General features: G+C 42.2%; 1 protein-coding gene across 2 annotated transcripts; it reads left to right on the top strand.

The window, feature by feature from the left end:
- Positions 1 to 636: 636 nt before the first annotated feature.
- ankrd50l (ankyrin repeat domain 50-like) lies at positions 637 to 14,428 on the top strand. Of its 2 annotated transcripts, none has more exons than XM_017469930.3 (6): positions 637 to 762; positions 1,766 to 2,018; positions 2,318 to 3,002; positions 7,693 to 7,940; positions 9,102 to 12,707; positions 12,904 to 14,428. In XM_017469930.3, exons 3-5 carry the CDS (start codon positions 2,566 to 2,568, stop codon positions 12,704 to 12,706), a joined length of 4,290 nt encoding a protein of 1,429 aa, XP_017325419.2. In that variant the 5' UTR covers positions 637 to 762; positions 1,766 to 2,018; positions 2,318 to 2,565; the 3' UTR covers position 12,707; positions 12,904 to 14,428. The 2 variants fall into 2 exon arrangements, with proteins under 2 accessions (XP_017325419.2, XP_017325420.2); XM_017469931.3 differs by having other exon boundaries at positions 643 to 832.
- Positions 14,429 to 15,889: the final 1,461 nt, after the last annotated feature.

Consider the following 15,889-nt stretch of genomic DNA (forward strand, 5'->3'; position numbering starts at 1 on the left):
CCTGGAAATAAAGCAACGTACTGGTGATAGAGTTTTTATTGGTCATGTATACATTACAGCACAGTGAAATTCTTTTCTTCATGTACCCCAGCATGTTAGGAAGTTGGGGTCAGAGTGCAGGGTCAGCCATGATACAGCACCCCCTCGAGCAGAGAGGGCTAAGGGCTTTGCTCAAGGGCCCAACAGAAGCAGTGTGGCAGTGCTGGGGCTCGAACCCCTGACCTTCTGATCAGTAACCCAGAGCCTTAACCACCATTTCCACATTGGTGTTCCTATTAAAGTGGCTGGTGAATGTATATAAGTGCTCTGTAGCTGTGCAACCATCCTTTGGAGAAAAATAATAAAACATTACAGTGGCTATAAAGAAAAGTGTTATTGGGTTAGAAAACATGATCTGCTTTTGAGACTCCTTTGAGATGTTTAATCCTGGGGTAGCTATAAATAACTGAAAAACTGATTTGAGAACTCAAACAGAGTCGATGAAGCACTACTGGATATGGATCTGATCTCAGGCGGTCACAGTCCAATCTGTGGTCGGATTTCGCACGCGGGCGGGCAGCACCAGTGTGATGTGGTGGTGTGATGAACGCGTGGGAAACTTCGGAGGACGGATATATGGATCTAATGCGCTTAAACCTGCTGGACTGATGCGGAAGTGGAATTCCTCGAGTTGACGGAAGCACGCGGTGGAGTTAAGGCGAAAGCTGAGAGAGAGAGATCAGAACGCATACGCGCGCGCATACACTGCAGTAACCCAACCCGGTGAGTGTAATAAACGGAAAACGACTTGGACCGGGGCGAGACCGCGAGACCGCCGCGCTTTCTGATGACGGTACATTGTTTCATTCCCAATCGAGCGCTTTAGTTTTTATGAATGGGTTCACGCAGACCGTTCACATTGATCTGATTGAGGTGTGTAGGTGTGTGTGTGTGTGTGTGGTTGGTTGGAGGTAGCTCGTGCAGTCCACCAGGTTCCGGTTTATCTGGATATGGATCAGCTAGGGATGGAATGCAGAGAAATAAGATGATAAACGCTTTTTTTTTTTTTGTCTTCCTTCTAATTTAAAAGTGGTGTAAAGTGTAAAGATAAGGGCGGGTGGGGGGGGCACGAACTGGAAATGGATGTACTTGCAAATTGGGTCGGATTAATGATGGTAAATGACGTGCATAATGGGCGTGGTTACAACGCACGTGCAGGTATTACCGATAGGTGTGTCTGGAACCCGGAAGTGCGTGTTTGCTTTTTTTTTTTCTTTTCTTTTTCTCTGGCATTTGCTGTGTACCTACAGCGGTTGTTTAGGTGTCAGCAAATTCTCAATTTACGTTACATATAGTTCTTGAGTACCGTAATGTACCATTATTTTTATTTATTTATTTATTTATTCATTCATTCATTCATTCATTTATTTATTTATTTATGTCAAGAAGCAGCATATAGACTTGTTTTGAAATACATACTGTATAAATGTATGGTAGCCTGGAGTGTGTGAGAGCAAGCTGTTCAGTGGAAACACCTTTCTGTTTTATGGCCTCTGGTGGGTTATAAGCATGCGAGATATATTTAGAGCAAAGATCTAAAGGCCTTCCTCGCTTCCTCTTCTGATGCAATCCGGAGAAAAAGGGAAAGATGGAAGCTATGGCATGCCTATCTGAAGACACTTTGACCCTGAAACATGTCTCCTATAACACTATCTCTATCCCCATCTCTCTCTCTCTCTCTCTCTCTCTCTCTCTCTCTCTCTCTCTTCATGCCCTGACATGTCAGGAACTGGAGGGGAGGAGATAGAGGAGAACAAGAAAAACCGGTGAGCAGCTGTGAGGCAGGGAGAGTGTGTGAAAGAAGAAGAGTTCAGTCCTGTCAGCATAACCCCAGAGACCAGCTAAGGGGAAAGAAGGAGACCTACTGACCTGGTGGAAACCAGTTAAAAAACAAACAAAGCAGCAACTGGAATCGGACACTGCTAGGACGACATTAAACTGGAAGGGAAACGGATGCATAGATCAGTATCTGAGATCAAGTAAGAGCTTGTGCCTTCTTTCTTTTATTTTTCATTTTTCAATTCTCTTCCATTCTCTGAATTCGTTTCTGTTCAAGGCAGCTTCATCGACGTGACTATATGAAGGTAATCCTTCCTTGTTGATCGTGTGTAGGTTCCAGCTTGGAGTGAGACAGGACTTTTTGAGTCGCCTGTAGAAAGTGAAACTGTTTTCATTCATTTGAGAACTGTGGTAGTCTACTATGAAGAAAGCAGGCTACTATACAGGGACGTTATGATTGAGTTGTCTTTTTATTCATGTGTTTCTATCCTTTTGACAGGGACCATGACAGACTGAGTACTAGCTAAAGCAGAATTCAAGTGCACCTGCAGCTAGACACCATCTGAGGACACGTTTTCAAATCTTCAACACTACACAGTGTTATCGATACAAAAGATGAACTGAGATTGTTTGGAGGGTTTCATTTTTTTAAATTTTTTTTAAACCTTTGGACTATCCATTGTGCAGCTTGTGTTGTAGTATGGAGAAAGGTCCTCGCACAGGCCTGACACCTTTTTTCTGGGCCAGATGAGGGGTTCCAGGCCAAGTTTGCTGCAGGGCCGCCGGTTCCACTGCCGGGAATGGGCCCTGGAGAAGGTGAAGAGATACCTGGAGGCAAGAAATCAGGCCAAAGGGGTGAAGGACTCCTCCCATCCCACATTGGGTGTCCTAGTGATAGGGGGGCCTGGAACAGGTAAGACGGCCTTCTGCACAGAGCTGGTCTGGCCCCAATCAGAAGCCGGGAGAGCGTTCGGGCTGGCATCGAGGTGTCTGGCTTGGCACTATTGTCAAAGGGAAGATGCAGACAGCCTAGAGGTTTGGAGGTTTGTGCTGGGCCTGGTAGAACAGCTGCGTAATAGTCCTCTATTGGCACCGAACTACAGAAACCTCTTAGCCAACCCTGCTATTGCTACCAGCCTCGAGCCTCTTCACTGCCAACGTGACCCAGATGACACCTTTAAAAGGTGAGCGCTTCAAATCTGTGTTTTGTATCTCTTTTCGTAGTGCTTCAGGCATAGACATAGAAATGGAAAGAAGTACACAAAATCGTCCGTCACTTATTTCAGTCCTGCATCGATGGATAAATGAGCTTCATTCTGTAAGCACGCAAATCTTTCGTGAAGTCATCCGCTTTCTTTTATTCGTATTAACATTTTTTTTTTTTTTACTTTGAAGCTCTGTCATCTTTTTTTTTCTTTACACTCCACTTTTCATGTTGTCCATGTTGTCTGCTTTTCCAAGATCCTTTACTATTTCCTGTCAGCTGTGTTCTTTTATGTGTTGCTTGCTCCTCTAATAAGCCCTGTCATTTCTCTTGCTCCATCTGACACCCAATGTCTGTTAATCACGCCAACGAAATCGCACTTTAAAGGTGATGTCCTCCTTAAATATTACTTAATTGTAACCAGACAGTTTGCCACTTCCACACACAGATCGTAGTCTACTTTAGTCTTTATTATCAAGGATTTGTTTTTTTTTGGTATTTTTTTTCCTCTTAAAAGCATGTGAGTTGTTGTTGTTTTTTTTTTAGTAGATATTTCATTTATTGATGATTTGATCAAAGTTTCATTACATTAGTCTTAAACCACAGCTGCTAGATCTCAGTGACATGTTTCTTTACTTTTCACATTTCACAAACAAATCACGCTTGATTCGTATTTGCATCTTAACAGCTGTTTTTGTTTTCGCTGAAGTGTAATGAAGCCCCGCCCTATCCTGTGGCTATTTGTCAGTGCATCTGGGCTTAATCCTGCTTGTACTCTCTTTTTTTTTTCCTTGTCTCTTCTCTGGCACCAAGCCATTACGTGATACCCTTTTGAATGGCATTCTTTATGTCAAAGACAGGAAAGGGGCGATTGTTCAGCTTCTCTGGCACTTATATTTATTTGTTTATTCCCTTTAACATTATAATGCTGTCCATTCAAAGCAGTCACAATAGGCTTTTTAAGGCACGAATGGCAATTGCTTTTTACGACCCTTTTAGGGGGAAAACATGAGACAAAAAAAAAAAATGTGTCACATTGGGTCTAGTCGGTGAGGTCGCCACCACCATGCGTCTGTCACTTTTCTTCTATTCTTTCTCTCTGTTTCTCACTTGGTATTTAGGGAGCTTTTGCACGTTGCTACCATTAGATTTTTCCTGTTTGCTGATGTCAGAGCTGAGGTTCTCACATTCTACACACCCCTCACACCACCATTTACAAACGACTGAGAGATTTTTTTTGTACCACACAAACAGGAGAATGTGTGTGTATGAATGTAGAAAGAGAATAGGTCAGTGGAGGACTATCTGAAGGTGTGTAAACCGGGCTTTCTGGGGGGGTCTAGATACTGTTAACACAGAGTTCAGAAAAAACATGGAGTGTTCTATACCAGAAACCAAGAGCAGAACGACTCGAGGCCATTTACTACGGCAAATTACGATGTGAAGCTAACCTGCTCTGTTTACTTCAAATAAACCAGGTTTTATTCTTCAGTGGTTTCAGTTAGGATAGGATTCGGTAGACGTTGATGTTTACGTTATTCACGCTTTTATGTATTAGGCCTGATTAGAGATTCTCATTTAAGAACGAATATTTTCAATGCCAGTGTCAATATTTATTTTTTTTTTACATCTCTTACTGCCAGTGGAAACATTTTTTGTTATATAGTTTTTTTTCCCAAAATTTTGAATCGTAAGGATTTCAATCAGTGAGTAATTTAATACCATTTATAATCATTACATTTTCAAATCTAAACAAGGGACATTATGTACATCTTTACACAGCATTAACACGTAGGTAATAATCAATTATTAGCTTCCAAATCAGAGCCACATTATATGTAAAGTAAGTAAAGTAAATGGTGCACTTATATAGCGCTTTTATCCAAAGCGCTTTACACTGTGTCTCATTCACCCATTCACACACACACACACACACACACACACACCAATGGTAGCAGAGCTGCCATGGAAGGCGCTAGCTTGCCATCGGGAGCAACTTGGGGTCCAGTGTCTCGCCAAAGGACACTTCGGTATGTGGAGTCATGCAGGCCGGGAATCAAACCGCCCCATATGTAGTGAAATATATTGTGCGTTTCTACTATTCGTGACTTAATAGGGACGGATAACAAAATGTGAGCTCACCCATGTCATTAATAACATGACCAAGCTCAATCCATGATCATGGATTTGACTTAAAGAATTATAATGGGTCCACATTGTGCAATACGTTTTTCAAAGTAAAGTGAACGGTTTCCTCCCATGTATTTACAGTGTAGTGAACATTTGAATTAGCTTCTTTCGTGGAGTGAAGTTTGCCTTCTGTTATGACCCCTTTCTTGAACCTGAACCTGCCCCACTGCAGGAATCGTGTTAGTGATGAGTGGTTCAAATCAGTTCGCGTTACAAATAAAGATTGAAGACCCTTCATTTCAATCTTGGTTCAAGATTTCCTGCAAAAGGCAAAGACATGCTAAGTGGCTAGGAAGAGGTTAAAGAGCAAGTATATTCTCAGATGCAGCCGTCTCTCTTCTAACCTTCATCCTGTAATGAAAATGCATAATATTTGATGTGGGCTACTTAGTCATTGGATAAATTCAAGGCAAAAATAATAAATATGGTAGGGTCTGATGTGGTTTACTGGGGGTCTAAGCTCAGAACTTGATAAGGACTCGCAACAAGAAAAAACCTCACATTTTAATTACATAAATATATGTATGGACTCTTAATATGCTCTTTTTCCCAGGTTAAATAGGTTTAAGATATCAAAATAAAGGTGTGATTAAGAGGTTTGGCCATGTTGACTGTAAATGAGTCAAACTACAGGCCAAATTGATGAGATCTGAAATGTTCAATTTCCCATTTATTCTCCTTTATCAGTTAAGGCATAATAAATAAACCTTAAGGCTGAATAAACCAGTCCTTAACCCCTAGTGAACCACTGCTCGGATGGTCATCCTCTTGAGGAGTGCATCTCTGATCCTTACAAGGATCAAGGTTCACCCATGTTCCAGTGTGCTCAGACATGTGTAACCTCATCATCAAAGCACACACCCTAATGATAAGGACTTGCCAAGCTCTCTGTTTTAATCATATCTTGTCATTAATTGCACACAATGTAAACATGAAAGCATTTTGGACCAAACAAAAGCTCCAGTATCCTGTCAGATCTGCATGTAACTGTATAATGGTGTAGCAATGTAAATTGTTATTAGGAGATAAACCCATCCTAGCCTAGCTTGCTCCTCACCAGCAGTGGCAAGGATTAACTTGAGTGAACCCACATGATTGCAAGGATTGCACTGAATGGTAATTATTCTGATTCAGAAGCACAGTTGTTAATTTTTCTCATGTCATTTGTGATAACTCATGCATTATTCAAGTTAAAGGCCGACCTCTTCTAAACGTGCTTGTAATTCAGTACTTTAAGTATGTCGTAGTCGGTGGTGTTATTAAGACGGCTGCTGTACACGGTGTGAGAATATTGAACATCGATCAGAGTGCCTGCCGTCTACTTTAAGAGCAGCATGCTCACGGTTGCTGTGTCAACATCTTACAATCCTCTAGCATGCATGAAGACACAGGAAATCTCTGAGCTTCCATAGCACTGACTCACCATGCCACATGAGCCACACCTCAGGCCAGAAAAGTGGAGGCTGAGACAAGTGTGGGGAGTGTGAAAGAAAGAGGCGGATGTGGACTGAGAAATGGTGTTAAAGTGAAAGGAAGGCTGTTTTCCTAGTTTAGTTCCTGGTGGTTCTCTTCCTGCCCCTGACATGATTTTGTATAGTGGCATGTCTTTTATTTGTTCCTGTAATCATTAAAATCATTTTTCTTCTACCACCCACTCACCCCTCCCCCACCCCACCCCCGCATTATTACCCATGCTGACCATGTTTTTGTCCCCTCCTCTGTTTTCCCCTGATGCTTCCATTTCCTCCCCTGCTTATGCTGTTTTCCAAAGTCGGATGTGGTGAAGTTTATATTTCTGACTTCTGATTATGAAAGGTTCCAGTGCTTGCATCCTGAAAAGTTAACGTGTAGGATTTGAAAATGGCTGAGCTTGAGAAGCTATTGTTTCTTCTGCAGCTTGGTTTTGTGATTTACCTGGCTCTTCAACCGTTACACGTTATATTCTCGTTAACTTCGACTCAAACGTGCGTTTTATTACATCGGAATTATGTTAAGACACGTGTTTAAGATTAATGATGCAACTCTTCCTGCCTGCCATGATGCTAATGTGATGTCACATCGTTTCTTTCTGAAGTCAAGGTTCTTTAATTTATCCAGGGTTAATAATTTCCAAGTTGCAAAGAATACAGTATTAGACCCATATTTCCTTCTCACTCTTTGTTCTCTGTTCTCCCTTTTTTTATTATTTATTTATTTATTTATTTATTTTTTAAAACACCCACATTCTTAATTAAATACAAATGTGTTGTGCGAGATTACTAAAGATGCAGTAAACAATTCAGAACGGATATGAGGGATTGGTTTGGGGATTAGCTTAAGGGTAATAAAAATGCAATAAATGTAAGCAGTGTCTATAAATATGTGGAAACAATTAATCAAAAAATGATTGTAAAATGTCATGTAAATATGGTAAAATTCTATATTTAAATGCTACTTTTTTTTTTGTATAAATAACCCTCCATTTCTCTTGTTTATATCAGGACAGTTGTGGAGACCTTGCTCTCCATACCCTCTCCATCTCAGAGTGTTTACATAGTGGTAGATTCTCTGGATTTTGACTGTAGTGGGACTGTTGGAGTTGGTGAAGGTCTGACAGCAGGGACTACAGGTACTCCGAGTACTTCAATAGCGGAGCTCCTCCTCAGGCACCACCAGTACTTGCCACCATGGGTTCTCCTGGTCTGTTCTGCACGCAGACAGAATAAGGCGGTGTGCAAGATGTTTTCAGGTATGCACACTTGGTAATATTGTACACACTTTTCCATCAGACAGTGATGGCATGGCTGTAACTACAAAGTACCAGTGCTGAATTTGGTTATCCTTCTTGCCCAGATATCATTAGAGTCAAGCTAGGACATATGGATGGAGCTAACTTTTTTTTTTTTTTTTTAAAGAGCAGAAAATGAGTGACAATTGACTTTCTGATAAAGTTTCATTCTCATTTGAAATATTCTCTTGTTGGCAGACCTAAGAAGAAACATTAGAAATATATTAGTATTATACCCTTTAATGTTTTAGAATCATTTTGTTTATTTGTCAGCAGTAATATTTTGTGGTTTTCAGTTTTACTTTATATTGCATGTCCTACCCGATAATCTCAGTAAAGTCTGCCATCTTGTGCCATGCATACACAGTCTGACATGACATTTGAGATTCAGCCATATAAAATGCATGACTCCTTGTAATTTTGCACTTTATTCTCAAGTAATGCAACAGTATTGACACCGGTTTATGTTTGTGTGTGCGTGCTATTGCCATTAAAACAAGCTTGCGGTGTCTATTGCTTGTTTTACACTGAGAAAGACCCATGGCAATGTCATGCACATTTTAAATGTAAATAAATTCCGAAGTTATACGAATATATACACCCAGATATATTGAGGAAATACACACAGAGAGTATATAAAGTATCCTGGGCCATGCTGTTTGGTGGAAAAGTGCAATTTGTCTTTTTACTAGGGATGCTCCGATCAGGATTTTTGCAGCCGATACCGAGTACCAATTTCTTGTCAGCATGATCGGCCAATCCCGAACGTTCAAGCTTTATATAAGTGATATGTAAGATTTCTGTTGACGGTCACTGTTAAAGTAATACCACAGATGTTGCCGACACCGATTGGCGGCTGATCAATCGGAGCGTCCGTAGTTTTTATCCGTTTAAAAAAAACAATAAGCTGCAAATTCAGTAATACTGCAGTCCCTTGTTTTGCTCCTCCCCGCACAGCCTACATATGTCTTTATGTACATTTCTGCTTTGCTGGCATATTCCATCCTTATCTAAACCATGCATTTATTAAAATGGCAATTTGTTTTGTTTTCATTCATTTGTCCACATCTCCTCTTTGTCATTCTTCCTTCACATCAAATCTCTCTCATCTTTGTTGTACAGGATTTCGAAAACTGTGTCTAGATGACTTGCGGAAACCTGTGGCTGTACGTGATGTTCAGCATTATATTCTCCGGAGGCTAGATCAGGAGGGGACACTGCGGCGGCAGCTCACACCAGAGACCGCTGACATGCTTAACTTGCTGCATATCAAGAGTGGTGGCTGCTTTCTCTTCCTTGAGCGAGTACTGGATGGTGTGGCAAGTGGTTTAGTAGGGCTCAGAGAAATCCGGGACATTCCAGGTACACTAAATGGTCTCTATTTATGGCTCTGTCAGCGTCTCTTCCCCCGTAAACTCTTTGTCCACGTTAGACCCTTGCTCAACATTATTCTTGCCTCCCCACGACCAATAAATCTTGAGGAACTTTTCACTGCTGCACGAACTAGAGATGCTTGTATGGTACATGAGGACTTTCAGTCACAAATGCGTGCTCTGGCACCACTGATAGTAGATGGGCCAGAGGAGAGAAAGCTCTTGTTCCATAGTAGCTTTGCAGAGTGGTTAACTGATGTAAAGTACTGTACACAGAAGTTTCTGTGCAGTACTACAGATGGTCATCTTTCACTTGCCATGTCCCTGTCATTGAGATCTAAAAGCCTTAACACGGAAGAGGTATGCCAAATGGGCCATCACCTCCTCAGCAGTGGAATACATTCAGGTGAGCCAGCACTGCTGGCTCTATGGATGCTTTGGACTGGAGTTCCCACTCTTGGCAGTGGTGGGAGGAGCGTTTCTGCCACCGTCTCTCAACATCCATTTTCCATGCAAACACCTGTGCTGGTTCAACAGGATGTACTACAGCTTCTTATGAAAAGTGGTGTGTACCCCCCCACCTGTTCCCCAGACAGTGGTCCTAGTGTGGGTGTACACTGTGTGGGTAAAGGGAGAGCAATACTAAGAAGGGTGTTGCAAAGAGAGGACTCTGTACGAGCACTTTTGGATAGTGGGATTAATGTAAACAGGACTGACCCATCAGATGGACGAACTCTGCTCTCTACTGCAGCCCACACAGGGCTTGTAGATATAACTGCACTACTATTGTGTCATGGAGCAGACCCTTCTATAAGTGACAACCAGGGACAGACACCGCTAACCCTTGCAGCCAGGCAGGGTCATGTGGGTGTACTTCAGGTTATACTGGACTGGATTCAGGATCAAGGGTGTGACACTGCTCAAACATTGCTGGAGCATGCAGACAGTGAAGGATGGACTGCTCTGAGATCAGCCTCATGGGGTGGTCATAAGGAGGCAGTGAAGGTGCTTCTAGAGGCAGGAGCAGAGGTAGACGGTTGTGATCCGGATGGGCGTACTGCTTTACGTGCTGCTGCCTGGGGGGGTCACGAGGAAATCTTGCTGACTCTCCTTGACCACGGTGCTAAAGTTGATAGCATGGACCATGAAGGCCGTACTCCACTCATTGCGTCTGCCTACATGGGGCATAAGGAGGCAGTAGAGATATTGCTGGATGCTGGTGCAGAAGTGGATCTGGCAGATGGGGATGGACGTACTGCGCTCTCAGTGGCTGCGCTGTGTGTGCCAACAGCCGCAGGGGGAAGAGGACATGGAGAGGTTGTAAGTCTGTTGTTGGAAAGGGGTGCTGATCCAGAGCATAAGGACAAAAATGGGATGACACCTTTACTCCTTGCCTCCTATGAAGGACATGAGGAAGTGGTAGAGCTGCTCCTGGAGGCTGGGGCTGATGTGGATGAGAGTGCTGGAGCCTACCCCTCTGCTATCACACCTCTCCTTGCAGCTGCAGCCATGGGCCATGCAGGCACAGTGAACCGTATGCTATTTTGGGGGGCAGCAGTAGATGCTATTGATGGGGAAGGTCGCACAGCACTCTGCTTAGCTGCCGCTAAGGGCAGCGTTGAAGTTGTGCGAGCCCTGCTGGACCGGGGCCTGGATGAGAATCACAAAGATGATTTGGGCTGGACACCACTGCACACAGCTGCCTGTGAGGGCCACAAGAGTGTTTGTATGGTACTCACAGTGCAAGGTAGTATGGCTAGAGTTGGTGAACTGGACGTGGAGGGCCGGACTCCACTCATTCTGGCAGCACAGGAAGGTCACTGCAGTACAGTTAGACTCCTGCTTGACCGTAAATCACCTATTGATCATCGAGGGTATAATGGACACTCTGCCCTCAGTGCAGCTGCCCTGCAAGGGCATGAGGAGGTGGTAGAACTGCTCTTGAAACGTGGAGCTGACTCTGATGTTCGAGATGCAGAAGGAAGACCTCTTCTGTACTTGTTAATTCTGGAAGGCTGTTTGGGTATAGCCACCTTACTCATAGAGAAAGGGGGTGTTCCACTAGAATCAAGAGATGCAGAGGGCCGTACAGCACTACATGTAGCAGCTTGGCAAGGTGACCTAAATGGGATTGAGCTGTTGCTAAGACATGGTGCAGACCCTAATGCACTGGACTCAGAAGGCCGACCACCACTGCACTCCGTGGCTTGGAGGGGGCACATCAGTGCTGGCAGATTGCTCCTCAGGGCTAGGGGCATAAATGTTGATCTTGCTTGCAAAAAGCAAGGTGCCACTGCACTCAGTATCGCTGCTCAGGAGGGACACACTGAAATTGTGGCCATGCTTTTGGAAAATGGTGCTGACCCAGACCTTCTGGATCGCTATGGCCGCTGTCCGGTAAAAGTTGCAGGAAAGAGAGGTCATTTCAGCATTGTCCGCCTACTAGAGAGCTATGGTGCTAAGCCATTCCTTGGACTCCTACCTTTACTCTGTGAAACTCCAGGATCCTCCAATTCCTCCATTCTGAAAACTCAGGTTTCCATCTGCACTGTAGAGGGGTTTGGAAATGGTACCCCAGCCACTTCCTCCACCTCATCAAACTCTTTGTCAGCCTCTTGCTCACCTGCTTCTACGGCTGAGAGATTCCATTCAGTGCCTGGTTCTCAGACATCTTCCTCCACGTGTCACTCTCTGGCCACGGTGCAGACTGTACCTGCAGACACCTTAAGCTTCACACAGCAGATTCAGCAGCACTCACTACCCCGCTGCCGCAGTCGGCCATCCACCTTACCTCTACATGGCTCAAATCCTTCTAGCCTACAGAGAAGCATTGCAAAGAACAAGCAGAAAGTAATTTCCAAAGATAACCCTACCCATGCACAATGCACGATCCTTGGACTACAGGACTCGCATGTTCCCCTTAAAGGCCTTGGGTCTGCACAAACTGCTGACTACATCTTGAAGCAACAAACGCCTCACTTAATTGAGAACGAGCTAGAAAACAGTCCCCTGAAATCGGGAAGTTGCAAGTGGAACTCAGTAATGTTGTCTCTAGGAGTGACACCAAACCAAGAGGGGGCTATTAGACAGCCAATAAATAGAGACCGTTCACAGTTGGGTTATCCCCCACTTCATCTTCAGTTCCATGAACAAAAAGAGAGCTGGGATGGCTTTCAAAAAACAACAATTTCCCCAACCTTTGACCTCTCAGCCATCTCTCCACATGGTGCCTTAATAGAAGAACCTGTGTTCATCACAACCACAGACCCTCAGCTTAACCTCAAACAAGCCATTAAATTGCAGTTTGAGGGACCAACCAGTGCAGCACTTTACAAGAGGGAAACACCACTCTAAGGTAATGTGTTAGTTAGTTAATATGTTAGTTTTTATATGAGTATTTATATGAAGAAAAAAAAGATCATTTTAAAACTGAATGTGAAAAATTAACAGATTCAGAGTAATTGCTAGGTAAAGAGCAAGAGACACTTTGGTCTCCACCGTCTACTAGGAGAGAATGTCTGGAATGCTAATGACAACTTTGTCTGTTTTAGGCAACCTGTGATAATTAGGAGCTCAAGGAGGAGAGGGTGCTATGAAGAATTGCTGCATGTAAGTCACTCAGGGTAGAGGAGAAGTGTGGTAAACGAGCAGCAAAAGAAGATGCAAAGAACTGATGGACTTCAAAGGGCCTATGCTGTGTACTTTCTGGATATTTTTATGGCTAGTCACAATGGACGACCGCTAGCTCCCCCTCACTAAACAATCGCAGGAAATATTCTTACAAAGAAACACAACAGGGGGATATGGTTGCATACAGGAAAATGTGATAACATAATGCGATCAAAGAACACCATAAAAAGGAAGACAAACCTAATATATATTTTATTTGCACACATACAGGAGGGAGTTATATAGTGGCTGTAACGTGGCCCAAGGCAGAACATGCACAGTATAGGTATTGTACATAATGTCCTATATGTCCAGCAACATAGGATTCATCTTTACAGAGCAAGGAAGAACGGATCGAAACAATTCTAAATAAATCATAGCAAATCAATGCCGAATATAATATATTAGGAAAGTTCTACAAATAAAACCAATTGTTTTGCAGGTTTTTTACAAATATTTTTGATATCTATGATGCTGGACTTATGGGAAACCCTGTATAATAAAGCACCTTTTAATGCATTTTTTCTTTTCTTCCTTTTTGCAAAATAGTGTGCACAGTGCCAGAGAAAACCGTTCATTTATTTGGAATGCACACCAGCATTCAACAAAAATACCATAACCATTTTTAACTGTCCCTCTGAGTATTTTGCATTCCTCTTAAGGAATGTTTAGGTCATCAGTGCTGACCCCTTTTATGGCTGTGTCTTAAGCTTGGTGTTACCATGCTATATTTGAGTATATTTATGTTTGTTCTCATTGTACTCGTTATGATGGATATTCTCTTTTGTTTAAACAGTAAATTAACAGACCGCTTAGCCAATAATTTTGCAATATTTAAGAGCAGGTTTTATTACATGGATTAAAAGTAATGATGGATTTAGGATGATATTACAGTTAGAAAGAGAAAGAAAAAGGGGAAAGGTGCCAAAAATTCGGATAATGGCAGGTGCCGTGAATATATGAGAGAGTGGTTCCAAGAAAAAAAGAACGGATTTTGAACTTTGCTAGATGTAATATACTTATATAAACACAGTCACACTGTAAATAGATTCTTTAATTAATATTGTAACACTCACTATTCATGTTAATGGGTAATGCTAACAATTGTTTATAAGGATTTTCTTTTTAATGACATTCCATCACTGACTTTGTTATGCACTGTGACAAACTTGCAGCTAAAGAGCAAGAACTACTCTCTAGGACGGACTCACTCTCACACACACACGCATCACACATTACGCATACACAACAGGGTAAAAAAAAAAGCACGTTTTTTTCCCCCCGTCAGTACAAAAATGTTTTGTCACTGAAATGTGCACAAAAGAGTGTCTTATGTGCTAATATTCTGTAGTGCCTCTGTGTACATAAAAGCTTTTACTATAAATTATAGCTTTAACTGTGCAAAAACGTTTCAAGGTTTGCTTAGTTTTTGTTGTGTCCCTGTATTCTTTTTCAGTATGTGTGAAAATATCAGACATTCTTCCCTGAGCTCATTTTGTTTGTAGATATATTGAAACACATTTTCTCCTTCTCTCTCACAACTCGGTGAAGACTGTTTTATTGCCTGTCCAATGCTTGTTACGCAAATAAGACAAACAAGTGAAAATGCCACATACACACACACACACGCACACACATGCACGTCAAGACACATGCAAATTGTACACAAACTAACTATCCCATCACATAAAATTCCAATTCTATCGACACTGAAACCGTTACTACATTAGCGGCAGCGACGTCGCAAACGACATTTTTCGTGAAGATAACTTTTGAATTAAAATATGAACGCTTGCCTGATGAAGATGAAAAGGAAGAAGGGAAGCCGGTTTCACCGGGAGCACGTTTATAACGGGAACGAACAAAATCAACGTAAGCTAGTTAGCCAATGAGTGTAGCTTCTTTGGGATCGATTTCCACTGGCGGAGCAAAAATAAACAAAACGTTTGACCATACTGTGTTTAAAATGTCAGCTTCTCTATATTCATTCCTTGCTCATAGAACTGTTGTATAAAAGCAATATTGCACTTACAATCATGTGATTAGCTACGGCATTCCTGTGATTATTGCTTACTGTATATATGATGGAAAAGACCAACAGCAGCCACTGTTTCAAACACACGTTCACTGTTTGTCTGGACTTGTCCTTATCTACACAGTGCAGTATATATACGAATACACAAAGATATTAAGACAGTACAAACATACACAAAAACAGTTCACATGTCCCAAAAACACACATTCTTCAGGCAGATTATAGCAGACCATTTTGGTCAGGCTTTGAGCATTCGTGTTCAGCCGTGCACTATGGGTAGTGTAACGTAAATTGGAGATTCCCGCATAGGACACTTGAAATTATTTTATAAGCATTAGGCATCCTGTCTATAAAAGAATTGGGGGAACGGCTGTGTACATATTCATTGAATTTTTAAAAAATGTATTTCATTTGTTTCCTCATTGAGGTCAGCGTACTGTCCTGTTCTCTTCTGCTGTCTAGGTGCTGGCACTAGGGAGGCAGTTTGGACTTGTGGGGATTATTATTATTATTTTTATTTATTTTTTTATCTAACCCTGCCTTCAGCTATGCTTTTCTCCACTGTCTTCCCTTGCTTAGCTGAACACATGTAACTTTGTCTATGCAACAAACATTCAATTATCATAACGGAGATAATTGTTTGTCTGAATGCCACCTTTCACAACATTATTATAGAGCTAATTAAGTATGTTTTACAGCTATCAGGGTTTAGCAACCCCGGAACATTATGATGGCATTTTAAATAGTATATTGATATACTTGTTGCTATGAGCAGCTTTTTTCAGCTCACCTTTAACTGCTCCATCAGTGGAAACTGGCCACCAGCTTACCAG

The sequence above is a fragment of the Ictalurus punctatus genome, chromosome 6 (assembly GCF_001660625.3).
Source record: "Ictalurus punctatus breed USDA103 chromosome 6, Coco_2.0, whole genome shotgun sequence".
In the NCBI taxonomy this organism is placed as follows: Eukaryota; Metazoa; Chordata; class Actinopteri; order Siluriformes; family Ictaluridae; genus Ictalurus; species Ictalurus punctatus.

What these genes read in the sequence shown, in the direction of transcription:
- ankrd50l (XM_017469930.3), top strand. Translation starts at nt 2,566, where the DNA reads ATGAGGGGTTCCAGGCCAAGTTTGCTGCAGGGCCGCCGGTTCCACTGC. An exon ending in CCAGATGACACCTTTAAAAG is followed by an intron (nt 3,003 to 7,692) that starts GTGAGCGCTTCA and finishes TGTTTATATCAG; the next exon opens with GACAGTTGTGGAGACCTTGC. An exon ending in GGTGTGCAAGATGTTTTCAG is followed by an intron (nt 7,941 to 9,101) that starts GTATGCACACTT and finishes TTTGTTGTACAG; the next exon opens with GATTTCGAAAACTGTGTCTA.